Here is a 19,844-nt window from a genome sequence, read left to right on the forward strand (position 1 = left end):
AAAAAAAAAAAATTTGAAGCCAGCATTGGATATATGATCAGAAAATTGGTGTAGGGTTGAGATAAAATAGCCAGCACTATTCCTTCAGATGGTATCTCTCTAAAAGTCCTGAATAAACCCAAGTTCACTGTCACTACCTGAAGAACATGAAGGATACAACCAGAATTTCCATTCTTACTTCTACCAGAATGTGGAGTTTGGCAATAGGAGACCTCTTTAGGGTAGATGAGGCAAAACCAAGGATCAAATCAGCAGGCAGAGTTTACAGTGCCATAAGCCCCCTGTTGCTTCTTGGTCTTCCTGTAAAAGGAATCAAAGGTACAACATCCCCCTCCTGTGGGGACACAATGGCAATCCAGAGATAGAAAGGGCAAAGCATATGGAGTAAAAGGAGAGGATTGAGTAGGGCCAGATTTTTTTTTTTTTTTTAAGATTTATTTATTTATTTATGCATACAAGCACTGGGTACAGTCAGAAGCGCTGGAGGGTGAGAGAATTCACCAGAGCCAGAGTGGGGAGCAGAGCAGGCAGACTGAGGAAACACACCACTGAGGGGAGCAGCGGGCGGCAGGAGAGGTCTGCGCGCCATGTGGGACCCTCCTCCTGTGGCCGGGGAGCAGCCAGGGAGCGAGCTGGCGCTGCAGAGGCTGCGGGCAGCTTCACATCCCAGCGCTCAACCTCTGCGCCACCAGGGAGGCACATGGGCCAGAATTTTAAGACCTACTTTGAATCCCTCTGCTTTCACACCATCATTTCCTTTCTCTTTTCCCAATTCTGCTCCTTGTATTCTTTTCCCAGAATTCCCGCTATCAGACCTACCAACGCATGTGGAATTACATGTATTCCAAGCAGCCAAGTGTGTTTGTGAAGAGCACAGAGGAGGGAATCGCCAGGGTGTTGAATTCCAACTACGCCTTCCTCCTGGAATCCACCATGAATGAGTACTATCGGCAGCGAAACTGCAACCTCACTCAGATTGGGGGCCTGCTGGACACCAAGGGCTATGGGATTGGCATGCCAGTCGGTATGCAGGAGAGGAACAGCCTCCTTGGGTAGCTTCAACCAGGCAGGGTCAGAGTAGCCACAACCTCTGAATACAGCATTGAATTCAACACCCTGTTTCTAGAACCAATTTAACAGTGACTTTAGGTGGGCATTCTTGAGGTTTAAAAAAAACCAAGCCCAAACTCACATACTTTTGCTAATCAGTGATCAGATCTCAATCCTTAAGAATTCAAGCACCAATTGATTAGTTATTAATCAGTTAATTAATTATTAAAGGGCATCTTGGTGTCCTTCATGGATTCTTTACACCTTTGTTCTCCCCTCTCCTGCTTCCTTCCCTTTGACCATTTCTCTGTTGGCTGCCATCTCTACTAGAGTTGAAAAGGAAGAGATGGTAAAACTCAAATGAATTAATTTTGCTATTAGAAGCCCTGGTGAAAAGATTACTACCAAAGCTATGTCATGATGAGGTACATAACTTTCAAAGTATTTGTGGTGCTCACTGATCCCTCTGCCCCAGGTCAGCCTAGGTAGTTTTTGAGAATGGACGGTAAAGTTCTGGTCATCAGCTTACTGAGTGCATCCCATCTGGCTTGTTAGAGGAGGGAAGTGATGTTTGGCTTCCAGAAAGGTATCCCAGTTGCACTTTCTAAAGGGCACTCATGCTTTTGATCTTCTGCTTCTGTAATACTTCCACCAGGAGAGGCGAACACATTTGGCTGCCCATTGAGACTGCAGCAGGGCTCTGCCCCAGGGGATTCAAATATGCCACCTTCCCCCCACCTACACACACACATACCCCATTAAGAGCTGGTGTTGTAAAGGGCCATGCCTGTAAAGGGCTGTCCTGTCTATAGCAGCAGGGGAAGGGGCAGGAATTGAGGCCTCCAGGCCATGTGGGGACATTGGTATACAGTATGTGCATCTCTGTAGTTATCTTACATGTCCCTTCTCTTGCTCTTCTCCTAACTCAGAACTCTGTCAACTACAGGCTTCACTTATGTCTGTAGAGTGTACAGAGCATGGGTTTGAAGTCAGGCAGACTTAGGAATGCACCCTTGTTACTGGCTGTGGGACCATGGGTGGATTATTTAACCTCTGTGAGTCTCAGTTATCTCATTCATAAAATTAGGTTTTTAATACCTACCTCATAAGCTTAACATGAGGGTTAAACCTGAGAACCTGGTCAGGTACCTTACCACAACATCTCACATTTAGCCTGTCTTGGAGAACATTAGTTCCTTTTCATCATTTCTGTAGTAGCCTGTTGTTTGATAAAACAGGCAACTTCTTAAAGACTGATCAGAAGCCAAGCCAATGAACACAGGAAATAATATGGCTCACCCTTGAACTCAGTTCAATCGATAGGAAGCCTCATTCAGTTTATTCATAACTCTCATACCCTCCCTTTGCACCATATTTCATTGCTGTCCATTAACAGTACAGATTATGTACCCCTTTGAGAAGCTGATAGTTTGTTTCAAGATGGTGGAGCAAATCAGGAAATTAGAGTACACCTTGATGATGTTCTAGTAGTTCAACAAATGTAACCTGAATGTCAAATATTTCAGATTAACTCTAGAAATTTTCATCAATAGTCAAGGAAATAGGGAGGGAAATATTTTTCCTATATCTGACATGATGCTGTTGTCAGATGTGTTACCTTAATTCTCTCAACTGTGAGGTGGATGCAGTCATTCCCATCCTACAGGATACAGCTGAGACTCAGAGCCTATAAGTTATTTGTCCAAGGTTATAGATTAAGTAGAGAAACTGGACATGAGTCTGGAATGCTTGTCTCCACATCTAGCGTTTCACTTACCAGGCAGAGCGTGTTGCTAAATGGGTCCCACTAGCTTGACAGAACATGCTGGGCGGAAGGTGAGCTGTAGCTAACCCAGGTGCTCAGGCTGGGAAGGATATTGAATAGTCCATAGATGGGGTGGGGCAGAATTCAAGTCCAGTTGAGGTCATGTCCAGGAAAGACAAGTATATATATCATAAGTGGAAGATAAGGGCATACCTATATTAAGCCATGACTTGGGTCCAGGAAAAGCAAGGAATGAGGTAGAAACTAAGCTGGGGTTTAGGAACTAAGTCGGGGTTAGGAACTAAGCAGGCAAACATAATCATCTTTTCATGACCTCTGATGCGCAGTTGTGGTTGGGTGGCATATATTTAGAAAACTGCTTGAAATGCCCTATTGACTGGACAGTTGACTCTAAACCTGGAGTGTTCATTAGTCTCACCCAATCGCATCTGTCACCCAATCGCATTAGTCACCCAGTCGCATCTGTTCATTCGCATCTGTTCATTCAAGTAGCCATTCATTACAGATGTGTGTTAAACACACTATAGAAGACGTGCTGCTGATGGTCACCCAGATCAGTTACAGGACTTATCTGCTCCAGACGTGGGGTTTGCATAATCGAGTGTTGTTGGATCAGTAGTAGGGAGGGTCCTAGCTGTGGAGTCCTGGCAGTCAGAGTCTAAAGACATCTGGGAGCTGATCTTGTTCCTTCCCCATCAAAGTGCCATCCATGGCCCAGCAGCAGAGCTTGGTACTTGTTAGAAATGTGGATTCTTGGGCCTCACTGAATCAGTCTTCAGTCCAACAAGACCTGCAGGTGATTCCTATGCACATGCGTGTTTAAGAGTACTAACCGATATGTACCAAGCTTCCTCCTGAATCCTTCGCCATAGTCTCTTCCCAGGGGCATCTGTCCCCATCAGACCTTACAGAGCTTGGGCAAGAAGACTGGGCTGCTGAGTTGGTTTCCAACTTCTTGGCAGCTTTTGCTTATTAAGCCCAGGCCTGAGCCTGTGCTGGGACATTGAGCTTTCCACAGTTTCATTTAAGCCTGTTTTTGTGATTAAAAGTAAATTCCAGAACCAAAGCTCCTTGACCATATTCCATTAGAAAAACTTTTAAAAGGATTGCACTGAACAGAAGCCCTTCTGTTTGAGGAGGTTGGGAGGAGCAATGTAATGGAGCGATGGGCAGGTAGGATTGTGGGTTCGCAGCAGCCAGCTGGCAGCTGGTAGGGCTGGGGATGCCTGGGGACTGGAGTCTCCCCAGGGATGAAGGAGAAGAGGCTTCTGTCCCATCCAAGGCGGCTCTTCTCTCAATGGTGACTGCTCTGGGGAAATAGTTGTCAGGAGTATGGAATGAGAGTTATCGTGCTTGAGAAGTTAATCTAAATGCAGTAGAACATAGACAACTGACTGAGAGGTTTATATCACAGAAATTCCCTTCCTGGCCCCCGGATGCAGATGGGAAGCCTGGCACCCAGCTTCCTGTGTGTGGATGGGCAGATCACTTAATCTGGATAGAAAGTGATGGCACCTGGGTGGGGAGGTGGGTGGCACAGCTTTCTGGAAAGCTGTCACTTGACCTATAGTGGTGTTTCAGCCATGGGCCGGATGTATCGGCCGCACGAGAGAAGGAAAGCAGGAGGCCCTGAATGCCCTGCATGAATCCTGGGCATGCTCCTCTCCATAGACAATGCCCAGACTGAGCCAAGTGGAGAGCAGTGGTCCTGGGGGACCCCGCTCTGTCTTGTCACTCCCTCCCAAGTTAAGTGTGGCAAGCAGGCTTCCTGGGCAAGGGAGCAAAGTGGGCCTAGGAGGGCACTCACATCCTATGTTCTGGGCTCTCCTGTGACCCCACAGGCTCGGTTTTCCGGGACGAGTTTGATCTGGCCATTCTCCAGCTGCAGGAGAACAATCGCCTGGAAATCCTGAAGCGCAAATGGTGGGAAGGGGGGAAGTGCCCCAAAGAGGAAGATCACAGAGCCAAAGGTAAGCACGGGCAGGGCCTTCCCCTTCCTGCCCCAGAGGACCCAGGCAGCTTGTTTCTGGCATCCATGTTCTAGCTGGTAACTTCTAGGATGTACTAAAAACCAGTCGTGGAAGGGACCTCCGGCTGGGCCAGGCTGGAGGGGTCAGTCTTGCCCCAAAGTCTCAGATTATTGCAGGTACCCAGTACCTACAGCTCAGAATTTCTGGACGCCCTACTTCCACCTTGTCTCCTGGGTCCAGTCACCTCTCACCCCCAGCACTGCCCCTTCCACCCTGACCCAGACCCCCATCACCTCATAATAGTCTGGCCTCCTCTTCCCACTCTATTTCCTCTCCAACACCCATAGCCAGAGGGGTTCTTTTTTAAAAGTGAAGATTTCAGCATTTCCCTAAGCAAACTTTCCAGTGACTTCTCATCTCCCTTGGAATAAACCTCAAGTTCTCTGTGGCTCAAAGCCAGACCTGATCTGTTTCTCCCTCAGCCTGCCCCTTTCCTTCCTGTTACCCACTCCCCAGGCTGCTGCAGCCTCTGGGCCTATGCACTTGCCCGCTCTGACCTCCCTCAGTGGTGCCCGCAGAGATGTTTTCCCTCCTTCCCCTCCCCATCACCAGAATCTGGCTTTAGTTTTCTTTTCAGACCTCATCACCACCTGATATTATATTTTTCCATCTGTTTATTTGTTTACTTTCTACCTCCTCTATTAGAATGAAGACTCCATGAGGGCAGGATTCACCTCCTTCATAGGGCCTGTCATCTGGCTATCTGAATGAATGAATGAATGAATGAGTGAATGAATGAATGAATGAACTGAATAGTTAGCAATCACTGACTGTCTTGTGTAGTTAAGGAGTTTTCAGGGTCCCTGAGCTCCCTATATTTTCTGTAGGGGTAACACATATCCTGGTTTGCCCAGGATAGTCCTAGTTACACCTGTTCTAAATCAGTTAACACATGTCAGTTATTTTTAGAATCCCTTTTTGTTCTTAAAATGTCCTGGCTTGGACCATAAATCATATGGTCACTCTAGTAATCTACTGCCGTCTTTCTGAAATATGAAACAAATTTACCTATACAGGCAGCTGAGGAGTAAAATGAATGATACCATGGGCCTCCCTTTCTACTCCGTGTAAATGATTATCCCTGATGAGACAGTGGAAGGGTGACTGTGTTTCTAAGTGTCTCTGTGGATCTCTGTCCTGCAGAGAGAGGTCAAGGGACTATGAACCTATGGGGACCAGCCCTTTGTAATTTAGAGCAAATTCTGCCTCTTCCCCAGCAGGAACCTAAGGAGGCCACACAGTTACTGACTCTCCACTTCTGAGGTCAGAACCGGCCATGAAAAGGGCAGTGAGCATTAGCAGGTGCAGCATGGGCACACCTCAGTTGAATACAAGCTCCACCAATTGCTGTGCTGAGCTTAGTACATGAGTTAATGCTGCTGAGTGTCCGTTTCTTTATCTGAAACATAAGACTGGCAGCAGCACACTGTAGCATTACTATGAAAAGAGAGTGAGTAGCTCAGAGATTGGCTCCTGAAAACAACTGAGAGTCCTCACTCAGGCCATGCTGTGCTGCTCACAGGATTTCAGGGGAGTTTGACCCTGTTAGCTGGCTGCAGGAGAGTTACATTCAATGATCAGCCAGCCATTCCGTCAGTAGGGACTGTTGAGTGACAGCACCATTTCATAGTCCGGGAATAAGAGAACAAAGACTCTAAGCTTACCATCAAGGAGCTTAAAGTGATTTCTGGAAGTAAAACCAGCATACTTGAAATGATGAGCAAACAATTCTAGATACCAGCCAATCCACAATTACAGACTGGGGGAGGGGAGTGAAGTAGAAGAAAGTGGCTGTTTGTTCAGAGAAAGAAGTAGGGGAGTTGCAGAGAAAAACATCAGGAAACTTGTGGGTTGGATAGAAGGAACTAGAATTGGAAGATGCCCAGGACCCAAACAGGTAGGGGGGAGGGAAGGAGGGCATTACTGGCCAGAGACAGCTGGAGGAAAGAAGTGGGGGCCAACGTGTGTTGAAGAGCTGTGAGCTGGGACTGTAGGTGGGGCCTGTGGGGCTGGGCCTGATGCCCTGGGGAGGGCTGGATGGCATAGAGAGCTTGGCCCGGGGTGGGGAGGCAGCAAAACGCTCCTCCAGCCCCTCCCCAGGAGCAGCACACATATTGAGAGCAATCTGAGCCTGACTGGACCTGAAACAGTCAAAATGAAATGTATTAATTGGTAAATCAGCATGAATTCATGCTGTCCTATGGTAACAGTTAACTTCAGAGTGGTGGCAGACAGCACCATCTTGCCAAGGAGAGGTAGAGGAAAGCGATGCTGGCTTTTGATCTGAAACAATCTAAAGTAGAAATGGAAAGGTGAACCTGGGACCTAGAGCAAAGCACCTTAAGGCCTTCCTCTGACTGATGAGTAAAAAGGGAGAAATATCCAGGTATCTGTCTCCCTAGAAGCCCCAGCCCCTCTACCCACAGAGGCTCGGGTGCCTTGCATTACCCTGGACAACTCAACACACTATATTGTAACTCTTGGTATCCTGTTTGTTGGATGGTACATTACACCAGGACCTGGGCTCACTGGCTTCTATGTCCATAGCCTCCCCTACAGAGCCTGGCATGTAGTAGCTACTCAATAAATGTTGTGGGGTATGTGATTAGAGCTACTGGCTGAGACCTGTCAAAATCTGCCAATTACCAGGTTCTTTTAAGCCAGGTTAAAGTGACTCATGAAACTGCTTTAATCACTTTCCAGACCAGCCTTCATGCCCAGAGTCCCCACTCAGTCATTAGTTCCTGCCTCTGAACAGCTGACTAAACATACGAGATATTAACAAAGATACCACAGATGAGGAGGCTGGAGCAAAATGGGGGTGGTTGAGAGCAAGTAGAGCCTCCCAGGCTCCTGACGTTATCCCACCAGGCCCAGGTTGCCAGCTCTGCTCCTCCCCACCAGGTGCAGAGTCCCCAACTTTCCTTTCCAAACCTGATCCCCTTTGACCCCTTGGAGCTCATTCTCCTGGACTCACTACTGAGTTGAGCCCATCCTCCAGTCCCATCCCTGACCCCTAAGGCTAGCCATGGGCCTTTCCCTTTATGTAGTTCTTTATTTGTGTTTATTTATGTATACTGCTGATTTCCAGAGAAAAACAGTTGGAGGGGAGCAAAATTGGCAAGCATGGGGATGAGGACCCAGGATCCAGATACCTTACAATTTCCACTCAGGGACCTCCATTTAGAACATCTCTCTCACATTCTAGATATTACTAAAGTCTGATGGACTCCTCCCCCCCCTCCTGTTAAGAACTCATCAAACTTCTACCTCCCTGCATACCTGTTTGCTCTACTGCCAGCCCCTAGGATGGCTCCCCTCCCTGGGGCAGCTGGCATTGGGATTTGAATCCTGGGCATTGGGGCAAATGGACTTCACTCCATGGGTAGCCTATGATAGGTCTTTGAGCCTCAGTTTCCTCCTGTAGAGAATAAAGATAATAGTAATGCCACATGCCCATGGCTATTGTGAAGATTGAATATGACACATCATGGTAAACACTCGGCAATATGCCAGAACAAGAGAAATGAGAACAAATATTATTCTAAAGTCTAGGCATAAAAGTACGTTGAGAGGGATGATTAATGTCCACAAACCACAAGTATACCCACCCACACCAAGCTCCTCGGGGCTAGATTACTCTTCTAAAATCAACTCTTAGGATATTTATTTTGTGCCAGTTGATATTTGTGCACCATGGATTGTGAGAAACTCAAAGGCAGGGCTGGATCTTATTTATTTTTGTATCCCAGGAACCAGCATAACATCTGACATTAGTATTTGATGAAAGGGTGAGCAACAAATGAATGGATGAATCAATGAATGAGTGAGCAAGGTGTCCAGGACTTCTAGCCTGGTATCACTTCTACCCTCATCCTGTCTGTTCCCTCCCAAACAGGAACCCTGATACCCCAGGTGTTGACAAGGGCCTCATAGCCCTCATTGCCCCATAGACATTATAAACCTATGGTAGGCTCTGAAATTGTGGCTTTCCCCTCAAGAGGTTTAGAACCTGCAAGGAGGCACACATGTTTCCATAATGATTACACTGTAGGACTACTGCTTTGTTCGAGTCCTAAAGGAAGTGTTATGCAGCCCAGAGGAGGAAGTGATGGATCTGAGCAATGGAGGGCCTTATAGAGACATTTGGCTGAAGCACAAAACCTGCATCAGGAGTCCATGCTTTAGGACTGTGGTGGAGCATAGTTGTTATGCTCAGAAATTGGTTTGGGTAAGTAGGATGAGGTTGAAGTTATGAGGGTATTGAAAAGTGGAGTAGAGGTGTTTGGACTATAAGCCAGTATGTCCCAAACTTTCCTGTGGAAGGGATTAATATTGGAGGAGCTGGAGTGTGCGCTCTGGGGACCTGGGGACATAGTCCAAAGCGGGCCATCCTTAGAATTGCTTTAAAGTCTTCTGTTTTATCCTAAAATGCATGTGTATTTTGCATCTTCCAATATAAAAGTCATGCCTATTCAATGTAAATATGCTTTTCCTACCTCAACTCGAAGTAAAATCAGTGTCTAAGGAAGATACCCACAAACACCCTTATCCATGCAAATGCCTTGGCACACCGACAGCACCCTGGACTCAGTTGGAGTGTGCTAAGTGTCCAGAACCTTAAAGGTCTGGAATGATGGGAGCAGGTGCTGTGGAGTGGGAATCTGAACTTGTCCTGGCCTTCCTGGGCCCAGGGAACAGTCGTGGCCTCTGGAGGAGCTAAGAGTTAACGTCATTGGCTCTGAGTTCCAAAAGCAGTTCATACAACTCATAACAGAGACAACCTTCTTGGCAACAAAGGTTTTGATTTTCTAGAGAAATCTTTTGGATTACAGAAGGCTACTTAATTCCTGAAAGAAAGTTGGAAGGACGTTGACACTAGAAGTTAGAAGGTGGAAAAAGAATAAAAGGGCCAAGCCCCAGTCTGCAAACCAGATGAGAAGATGCCCTGGCCAGGATGGGGAGCTTCTGAATGGAAAAGGATTCATTCAGTGGGACAGATCCTGAAAAGGAGCCATGTGCCCTGATGGGAGATGGAGAGTGGCAGAAATAACCCCTAGGTTAGTTGGCTATTCCCAGCTATAAAGAGGTTTTTCTTGCTTCTGGAGTTTGACAAAATCCAAAAATATGGATGTCGTGCCCTGGTGCAGTGGGAGCATGAGAGATGGCACTTGGGGGTTCAGGGAAGAGAGGGCCCAGTGGCAGGGCTTCATTTCCTGGGCCCCAAACAAGGACACTGGCCATCTAGTGGAATCCAGCATTAAGACCGAACACTGATCCCCACCCCATGTCCTGACACAGAACCTCCTTTCCAGCATCAGCACTGAATTGCATCCTGGGGTAAGGGGGGACAGAGGAAACACTGTATTTATCAGAACCTGAACCTGAAGTGACTGGACAATATCTACCTTTTGGAATCAGGTGGAAATGGGAGTTTGAGGTAGAAAATTAGGTACATTTGCAGAAAAATTTAGTTATGATTTTTGCAGAGTGGTTGGCTTTGGAAATTCTTCCATCTTACAGAGTTTTAGGAGGACCAATGTGATAGCAGAGCTCAGCTTGGAAGGAGAGGTGAGTCAGGGAGATCAGGTTCCCAGGGAAGATGGGTAGAAGCAGCCAGGAGTCTTCGCTCCACTCTGCACTGTGGGGCCAAGTGTTCCCTGGCACAGAGAACTGAACAGATGAAAAGGGTAAATTCATCGTGGAAATCATTATGCCCAGCTCCCAAATGCTTCAGCAGACACTAGGCATCTATCAACCAGCAAATGTTAACTTGCCTCTATGTGGTTGTCCTTTGGAACAAGAGGGTGACCTGCATTAATAAGCAGTAATGTCGAAGATGGGGCTGTCTGGAAGATACAATCACCATCAAGAGCCACGGCATCGACTCCATCCCAGCCATGGCGGCAAGTGCCAGTTTAATGCAGTGGCCTCATTTTGGCCATGGCTGAAGCCCAAACAAACATTACTCAGAAAGGCTAAAAGGCTTCCTGGCCGAGCAAAAGTCCATGTGACACACGGCCCAGCCAAGTGGGAAGCCCTAGTTTGGCTGAAGGGGGCCATTACTGGTCTCTCTCTCTCTCTCTCTCTCTCTCTCTCTCTCTCTCTCTCTCTCTCTCTCTCTCTCGCTCTCTCGCTCATTAGCCATCAGACTTTCTGAGTATAACTCTTCACTCAAGACCTCCTCCTGTGGCAGAAAAACAGGACCAGCATGACCTGAAAGAGCTCTTCCTTTAAGTCTTTAGATGGTCTCCAGGAACAGAGTCTCAGGAATAATTTTCCCTTGTGTCTTAATTTGAACAAAAGACAGTCATTTTAATTTACTTTCCAAATCAGCTCCTAGGTGAACTTTCTTCTTTGTGATTTAAAGCAGTGGCTTTCACACATGCCTAAAGGAGTGTTGTGCCAGTGAGCACAGAGCAGGTTCATGGTCTATTCGGGCAAAGGCATAAAGGGAGTCCCAGAGACTTCAGTGGACTTTTCAGGCTTTAATGGTCTCACAGGGAACCAGGTTCACAGGCACATCAGGCAGGGAGGCTGGCATGCAAGGAGGCAGGCACAGGTCAGGCAGCAGGGCTGGGAGGCAGGCAGGCAACCAAACTTCCCAGTGCTCCCATGAATCTCTACGCTCTTTCTCTGGGCTCTCTCTTGCACGTCATCTTGTGTTCTCACCTCTTCTATAGTCACACCGCTTGTCCTCTCACTGCCACTACTTTTATTCCAGCCTCTAGGCTCAGATGTGCACATTTACACATATATGCACATCCATACTCCAGGTATTCACTAGCTACAGGGCTAGTGACATAAAAAACCTGATTAATTCATTCACCCTACAAGGATGGAGAAAAATATAGAGCAGGCAGAGAGGAATGGAGATGAAGGAACTGGAGCTGGGGTCTGGGGGAGATTCTTTTTTCAGAGATATCTGAAATGGAAAGTGGCTATAGGCACTCTGGTTTCAATTAGAATGTACCAGACAATGCGCTGTGCCTAACATAGGCCTTTTCTACTTTGTTATCTTGTTAAAGTTGAAGAAATTTCTAAGAAATGGATCTGGTGCTACCCCACTTCTAATATTGCAGCTCAAATGTCCCTGCCAGATTCCAGAGAAGAATCCTAACATTGGGAGGAAGCCACCAATCTGGAATCGAGTCGTTTGGCCAGGTCTCACTTGGCTCTCCTAGGAACCACAACACATCAGCCCTTTCTTCCTCTTCCCTGCTCCCCAGCTCGGTGGCCACCTACCTCCATACACAGCCATAAAATGAAATGGCCGATCGTGTGGAAGACTGGAGAATTACAAAAAGAAGCAGGCTTCATTCCAAGCTGTTTTATTTTCTTCTGCCTTTTCTTTTCATAAACACTTATTTTATTTATTTTCTCACTCAACTCCTATAAAAAGAAGTATCGCTAGCCACTCACAGATGCCGGCATCCCAATTCAAAGGGATTGGATTACCGAAGCCTTTGCAGAACAATTGCTAGACAAAAAGGTAGTGGGTGAATTCCAAGGAAATTAAATACCTTTATCTTGAATAAAAACAAGCCCACAATCAAGCTTCAAAGGAGCAGAAATACACCACCAGGCTGTGAAAATCAGAGTTGCCATTCTGGGATAGAAAAGAGGCCGGTGGCATTGACTCATAAAATCCTTCGACAGCAGGAAGTTTGCTGTCTGCACAGTGAGAAGGAAAGTGCGAGACATCTTAGCAAGAGTGGGGGTGAGCAGTGGAAGAAGGGGGTGATGGGGACATTTCTCTCTCTTTCTTCTCAGGGAGCCCCAGTTGATCATCTTGGCTCTCTGGTTTCTCTGGAGAGAACTAAGGCTGGAAACCCGAATATAGGAGTTTAGAGAGTGTGTGGGAGAGATGCTTGCAGAGGAAGCCTCTCCCTAATCAAGTCAGATTGATTGCTGAGAGCTGGAGGAACTCCAGGACTGCACCAGAAAGCGTGATCGGGAACCAAGGTGATGGTGGTCCACTGTGTCTTCATCAGTGAGGTCGGAATTACAAAGATTGTAGCCCAGTTTGGTCAGCAAACAGAGCTGAGATGAAGTCAATAAATCATCGATTCAAACATTTGATACAATGTTCTCAAGGAGAGAAGGGGATTTTGTAAGTTGAGCTAATAACCCGTACACAGGGCCCTCTTCCCTATTCACCTGGCTTGTTGGGGTAGGGGTGTCCTCAGGAATGAGTCCAGGCACTGGAGGCCAGATTGAGTTCAGAGCTCACACCTGTAGTGTGAGGGACCCACAGTTGGGAGAGCTGGTGTGATGTGGCGTGGCGTGGCGTGGCGTGCATGGCATGGGACTCAGGCTCCAGTTTGGATCCAGACACTTAGCCTCATCAGCCATGGGATCTTGGGCTGATTATCTGACAACTCAGTGCCTTGGTTTCCTTGTCAGGAAGCTGGAGGGGAAAGTAGGGTAGATTTCACAGGGCAAGGGTTAGGATTGAATTAAAACGTTAGCATGGTAACCTTGTTCATAATCAACGCTCCTGAGAGGCAGCTTTATTTGTATGAAGAACATTCGCTTGGCAGTAGGATTTTTCTAGATTTCACATCTGAGCTGTGAAAACTTGGGCACTTACTAAAGTTCTCTGAATTTCCGTTTCTTTTACTGTAAAATGGGAAGAGTGGCCTTCTTTAAGTGTTTCTAATGGTAATTCAAATGAGATAAGGAACAGGAGGTGCATCCAGTCCAAAGTTTGACAAATTAGGAAGTAACTTGTGTTTTGATACATTGCAAAATTTACCAAATGCCTCTCCTATCCCCATTCTGTATTGAGTCCCTTTCTCTGCTCTTCTACCAAAATTGCCTCCAGAATCTGCTAGGTCTAGGTGACAGATGTCACAGTGAATACAAGAAACATCAGGCATACGATTTCGCAGTCGTCAGCAGTGCAAACACGACAAAATCACTTCCTATTTTCTGGGAAGGTCACACCGGTCAGCTCACACGTGGGCACACAGAGTTGCTATTTACAACAAATGAGTCTGTGTTAGTGGGACCATTTAATATATTTGCATGGATGTAAGTGAATATGACTCTGAAATAGAAAGTGCTGGAAAGTCATATTGGTCAAAGAATTCTCATTCTTGTCAAATGTTTTTAGCGTGGCACATTGCCCAGAGCTTCAGCAGCTAGCGCAGAGATCAGCTCATGGAAGCTTCGCAAGAAAGACTTGTTGCCTGGCATCAAGGAGCCCCGCTGTCCCTTGATGAGACAGTGGCACCGGTCTGTCCTCTCTATGTCTGCCTCCTTGGCTCCTGCGACCTCTGTCTCTGTCTTCCAGACTGTACTCACCCCTTGTTCAAAAGGCATGTCCCTGCATCTCAGTTCAGAGTTTGCAGTGTTACCTGGAGACACGCAAGGGTTTTAAGATCTGAGACATATGTGTCCTTGAATCCAATGAGTGATTATTTGCTCATCAGAATTGAAGGCAGAACCAGTGGGTGGGTGGATGGATGGAGATTCTAATCTATTCAAACTTACACTCTTAGGTTGCTTCTGCCCTCTGTAATACTAGCGATAAAGAAAGTTATTGCTTTGGATTTATCTGCTAACATTTGAATTTGTGGTCAGTCTGTGTGTGACATCGAACTTAGTATTTTACCATTCAGGTGTGTGTGTGGGGAGACCTCGATTCAATTTCAGTTGATGCAGTCTGATTGCTGGGATGTAGTGAGGCTCAAATGTTGGGAGCAAATCCTAGTTTGAGGCCCATCTGTGTTGATGGCTTCTGTGTGGTTCTCTCTGAAGAACGGAAGGGAAGGCGTGAATTCATGGCTTCCCCTTGCAAGTGCTGGGGCATCTGTGAGCCCAGAGGGGGCCTTGTGGCTGGAGGGAATCCACACCAAAGACTCCTTCTGAGTAACAGCCATGTGCTGGGGAAGGCATTTGCCTTCTAGGAGAATGACTGATGACGGTGTTAAATGCAACTGCTGTGCTCTCCCACCGCTTGCTCCCCGCTCCATCTGTTTCTCAACTCTCACTCTGCCAGCAATCTATTCTTGCTTCCACTTTCCAATAAGTTCCTCAAGGCACGAGTGGTATAAAGGCCTCGCTCCTCAGGGGAGGAGGCCACCCAGCCAAGAATCAGCACCCATGATAAAGGTGCCGAAATGTGAGAAGCTGGGAAAGGAAGGTTGGGGGTTGCTTGAGTGACTCACAGTTTCCACCAGCATCCTGTTAAACCTCAGCTCCTCCAAGAAGCCCTCCTTGATTGAATCAAAATGATGCCAGCACAGATCATGTGTCCCTTTATAACCCTTCCTGTCTGCCCCAAAACCCACCCAGGACCCAGCACAGTCAGTTCTCCTTGTAGATTATTCATGTCACTGCCCGTCAGTCCCACTCTGGCCAGACACCAGTTCAGCCTGGGCCATCTGCCTTTGTGACTAAGCTGGGTGTCCTCAACAAGAGCTGTCACACTTTACTATTATTTCAAACAAAATTTAATTAGGAATTATCCATATCACAGTATGAATCCAAAGCTTTTGATAATACGGGCTTCTATCTCTGGGATGTCTCTATCCTTTTTCTTTCTGCTCATTCTTTCAGTATTTATTGGGCTCTAATTCTGGGCCAGGCACCAGGAGGTTACGGAGTTGAATAAGACATGGCTCTTCTCAAGGAACTCAGAGTCTAGTGGGAAATCCAGGTCGGTCATGTGTCACTTATTGCAGATGCATTCTCAGAAATGCATTATTAGGCAGTTTCATCTTTTTGTGGGGACACGGTAGAGAAATACACAAACATAGATGTTGCAGCCTACCACCCACCTAGGGTGCAGTCCGTCATTGACTGAAGCATTGTTAAAATTAGACAAATATTTTATGCAATGCTACAGTGACTCATGATGCATTATCAGTGAAACACAAAATCAGTACATCTAGCAGGGGCAGGTTCATGTGGACAAGACAAGGCAGCCTAGAGGAAGTGACTCCTGTGTTATACTGACAGCAACGTACTGGCAAACGGGAGTCATGTAGCAAGATGTATAATATAGGATGCTGCCGAAAAGGCAAGATCCTGGCCTTTTTATTCTTACAATAATCAAGCAGCATCAGTTGTGTGGGGAAGGTGGACAAAGAGTAAGGGGAGGGGTGAAATTAGAAAATGTGCTATGTCGTCTATAGTATCAGGGGTTGTGAGTCTGCCCCACCCCGGGCACTTCTCATCTGCTTGCTGACTTAGTATTGAGATTGAAATCAAGCCCTACTTCCCCAGCCATGGTTTCAATCTTATCAGCTTCTGGGGTCCCTTGTCATACATCAGTCAATGGTCCCTCCTCCCCAGGTGTTCCCAGTCATAAATCGTGATGATTACTCATCCTAGGGTGATCAAGAGTTTTGCTTTTGATTGATTTGAAAGGCACCTTGTAGGCTTGGGCTCCTGTAACTAATTGACCAGGCAGTTCTGACCTTGTATGGGAATGCAGAACCATAGGTAACAAAAATGGTGGTTGAACAGGCCACTTAGGATTAGCAGACCCACACTCTGGAGCTAAATCTTAAAAGAGAGGATGGGGTTAGCCAGGTGTGTCTGGGAGGTGAAGTGGGTTTCAGCAGAGGTTTTAACACAGGAGGAAAGGTACAGAAGGTCAGAGCAGGGATCAACATTTCTGTCACCTGAGATTTTGCATTTCAGAAAGGTCATTTAGGCAAGTCTGTGGAGGACTTGCTGAGGAACCACAGCTACTAGCAGGAAGACATTTGGGAGGCTACTGCAGCTGTCCAAGCAAGAGATGGTGGGGACCTGAGCTAGGGAAGTGGTAGGAGAGATAGAAAGAGTAAGAAATTAACATGTATTTAGGAGGTAAAATCAGCAGGACCTACCTGATAGCCAGTGTATGGGGGAGAGGCTAGACACCAAAAGCAGGAAAATGATGAGAGAACATGCCCCAGTGCAAGTCAAGGCAATTGAAAAGATTAGAAGGGAACAGAGATCAGTGGCTTTATCAGAAGCCAAGAAGGGGGCGTGGTTGACAACTTCAAGTGCTCCAAGAGGGCTCTTGAGATCAGGACAGGAAAATGTCCAATAGGTTAGAAAGTAAATGTTCATTGGTGACCTTGATAAGTTGAGGTGGCTTTAGTGGCGCAAGACAAAATTGCATGGTATGAGTTGTGAATTGGAAGAACAAAAGTGAGTTCAGAAGATCACTTTAGCCTTCAGATACCACAGACAATACCTAGGGCCTAAAAGCTTTTCAAGCATCCAAAATTATGTTCGAGGTCTGAGAAATATTATTAGCTACAAAATGCCAAGAGAAAACTGCAAAATTAAATTAAGATATGTTTAATTAAATATCTCCAAAATGCAACATTGTTTCAACTTCATTAATTTTTAAATTTAATAGTCATAAAAACTTCATTGCATTTAGAAACAAATTTTTGGGTTAGATTTTTCTCATCTTCCAGACATTTTTTGTATGCACAGTGATAGCTGAGAAATCAGCCAATTACAAATTAACTATTTCTTTCTGCTCAGACCAGAAACAAAATTTTTAAATGCATTTAACATGCCGTGTGGGTGCATTTTCTTCTACTTGCTTTCCTGTGAGATGAACCTCCTTAGAATATCTTGAAAGAGTTCTGTTATAAACAACTACATCTAAAAGCTGGGCCAGGGGAGAGAGGACAGGACTGTTCACTAAACAGTGTCAGAGAGAGGAAGGAGGGTTTTTAATTTTCCTTTAAGGAGTAAGAAATGTGAGTGCCTGTCTGTGCTGAGGGAAAGAGCCAGTGGGGAGGAGAAAATTGGAGGAAGACAGGTGGTACCTGGATGACAGAATGGGACCTGGTGAAGGGACAGAAGACCTCTTCTGCTGAAACACACAAGCAGGCAGAGGTCCTTCGAGGGGATCTTAGTTCTACTTTCTATGCCAGGCAGAACTATCCCTGTTAGTAAGAAATGGTAGGAGAGTTTCATAATGCCTTGGCGGTCACTTGGAGACCCCCTGGGGGCCCCCCTTTACCTGAGCAGATGGATACCACTAGTATCACCAATCACTTCCCTGGCACTGGGGTTCTCCATTCCGCCTCCTCTGAATCCTGACTGGAGAAACGAGTTCATCCTTGGTGTCAAATGCACATCTCAGTACCCCAGTTCTCACCACCCCTAAGCCTGTGACTGGAGCATCTGCCAGCATACTCCAACTAGATCCTTGGTGTAGTCTCTCTTAGGGTCCCCTTTGCTTCCCCTGCCACACACACACACACACACACACACCCCAGATTCCTATGAATCATGAGCTCCTGTGGTCAAAAGCCTTCTCCCCAAAGGGTTCCAGGTGAGAACCAGGTGTTCAAATGAACTGCAAGCACCTTCCTCCTGGAAGTAAAAATCTATTCCAATTATAGAATTGAGTTTTTGGATAATCCCCTGTCTTTGCTTATTCAAAACAGAAGCCCTTGCCTTCACACAGGTAGTACAGAGCTATCTGTGTGTAGGCTGTAGTACAGAGCTCATTATGTGAGCCCTCGGACCTATGCTAGCAGACTGCTGCTGTGGACAGCACTGTAACATGCTATGTTATTTTAAAAACAAACCCCAAAACCAACAAACATCCACCTGAGGCTTTGTGAGGGACAACCCAAGGCTTCTTGAATAGCTAAGCAGGACTAGTTGCCCGGCTTTCCAAGGTGCAGAAAATAAGGTCAGATTTCTGGTTTTCTGTGACACCCACACGACATAATCTCGTGGCAACACAGCTGATGCAACAAGTATTCACATGTGCTAGTCCAGAGTAGCCCAGGACGGAAGCCACCCTCTGCGTGGATAAGAGATGACTTTTATTTATGACTCTGACTCCTGTTGAATCAAGGTTTCACGTGTTTATGACTCGCCCCTACAATTTGGGTTTCTCTGTTGCCTACCCCCCACCGCCAAAAAAAGCCACTCACTTACCTAGCTAAACTCAATGTTTGGCACAGCGGAAAATGAAACCACCGTAGCATCCTACAAGTAGCTGCTGAATGTGTACCATAAGCCAGGAATACAACCAGAACCTAAGTCTGACTCCCGGGCACTTACTGTCAGGTATAATGCTTCCAAAAATACCAATTTGCAAACTAATTTTAGGCCAGGCTGGAAAGGAGTCACCTGTGAAAGGTCTTTCAAACCTGGGCCCCATCTCCAGAGCTATTGATTCAAAATGGTGGGGCAAGGATGGGGATTCTTTTTTTTTTTTATTTTTTTTAAATAATAAATTTTATTTTTATATTCCCCATACAATTGCAGCCCCCCCCATTCTGACCCCAATCCCTCCCCTCCCGCCCCCGCCCCCCTAAAAATGTCTCTGGTTCATAGTTTTTTGTTGATTTTGATTTTCACTTTCTTATAGTTATTCATTTTCCTGGTCCCTTATTTAAGTTTTCTAGATTCCTGCTATGAGTGAGACCATCCGGTATTTTTCTTTTTCTTTCTGGCTTATTTCGCTGAGCATGAGCCCTTCCAGCGCCATCCATGTTGCTGCAAATTGCATGTGTTTATCTTTTTTGAATGCTGAGTAATATTCCATGGTGTATATGTACCACATCTTCTTGATCCAGTCATCTATTTTTGGGCATTTGGCTTGTTTCCAAAGCTTAGCTATTGTAAATAGTGCTGCTATAAACATAGGGGTGCAGGTGTTCTTTGGAATTGATGTTTCTGTGTCCTTTGGGTAAATACCTAGGAGTGGAATTGCTGGATCATATGGAAGCTCTATGTTTAGTAGGTCCAGAAATCTCCACACAGCTCTCCACAGTGGTTGGACCAGTTTGCACTCTCACCAACAGTGCAGAAGAGTTCCTTTTTCTCCACACCCTCGCCAACATTTGTTGTTGCTAGTTTTTTTAATATGTGCCATTCTCACTGGTGTAAGATGGTATCTCATGGTAGTTTTGATTTGCATTTCCCTGATGACAAGTGATGTTGAACATTTTTTCATATGCCTTTTGGCCATTTGCATTTCCTCTTCAGAGAAGTTT

At 46.1% G+C, this 19,844-nt stretch overlaps 1 protein-coding gene across 1 annotated transcript in view; it reads left to right on the top strand.

The window, feature by feature from the left end:
- GRIK4 (glutamate ionotropic receptor kainate type subunit 4) overlaps positions 1-19,844 on the top strand; it is a 399,878-nt gene that overhangs the window by 372,970 nt on the left and 7,064 nt on the right. Inside the window, 2 exon segments of the mRNA XM_054693152.1 lie at positions 799-1,024; positions 4,678-4,806. Of these exon segments, the coding sequence (XP_054549127.1) occupies positions 799-1,024; positions 4,678-4,806 (355 nt within the window).

The sequence above is a fragment of the Talpa occidentalis genome, unplaced genomic scaffold (genome assembly GCF_014898055.3).
Source record: "Talpa occidentalis isolate TD23 unplaced genomic scaffold, MPIMG_talOcc4v2.1 talOcc4.12, whole genome shotgun sequence".
Taxonomy (NCBI): Eukaryota; Metazoa; Chordata; class Mammalia; order Eulipotyphla; family Talpidae; genus Talpa; species Talpa occidentalis.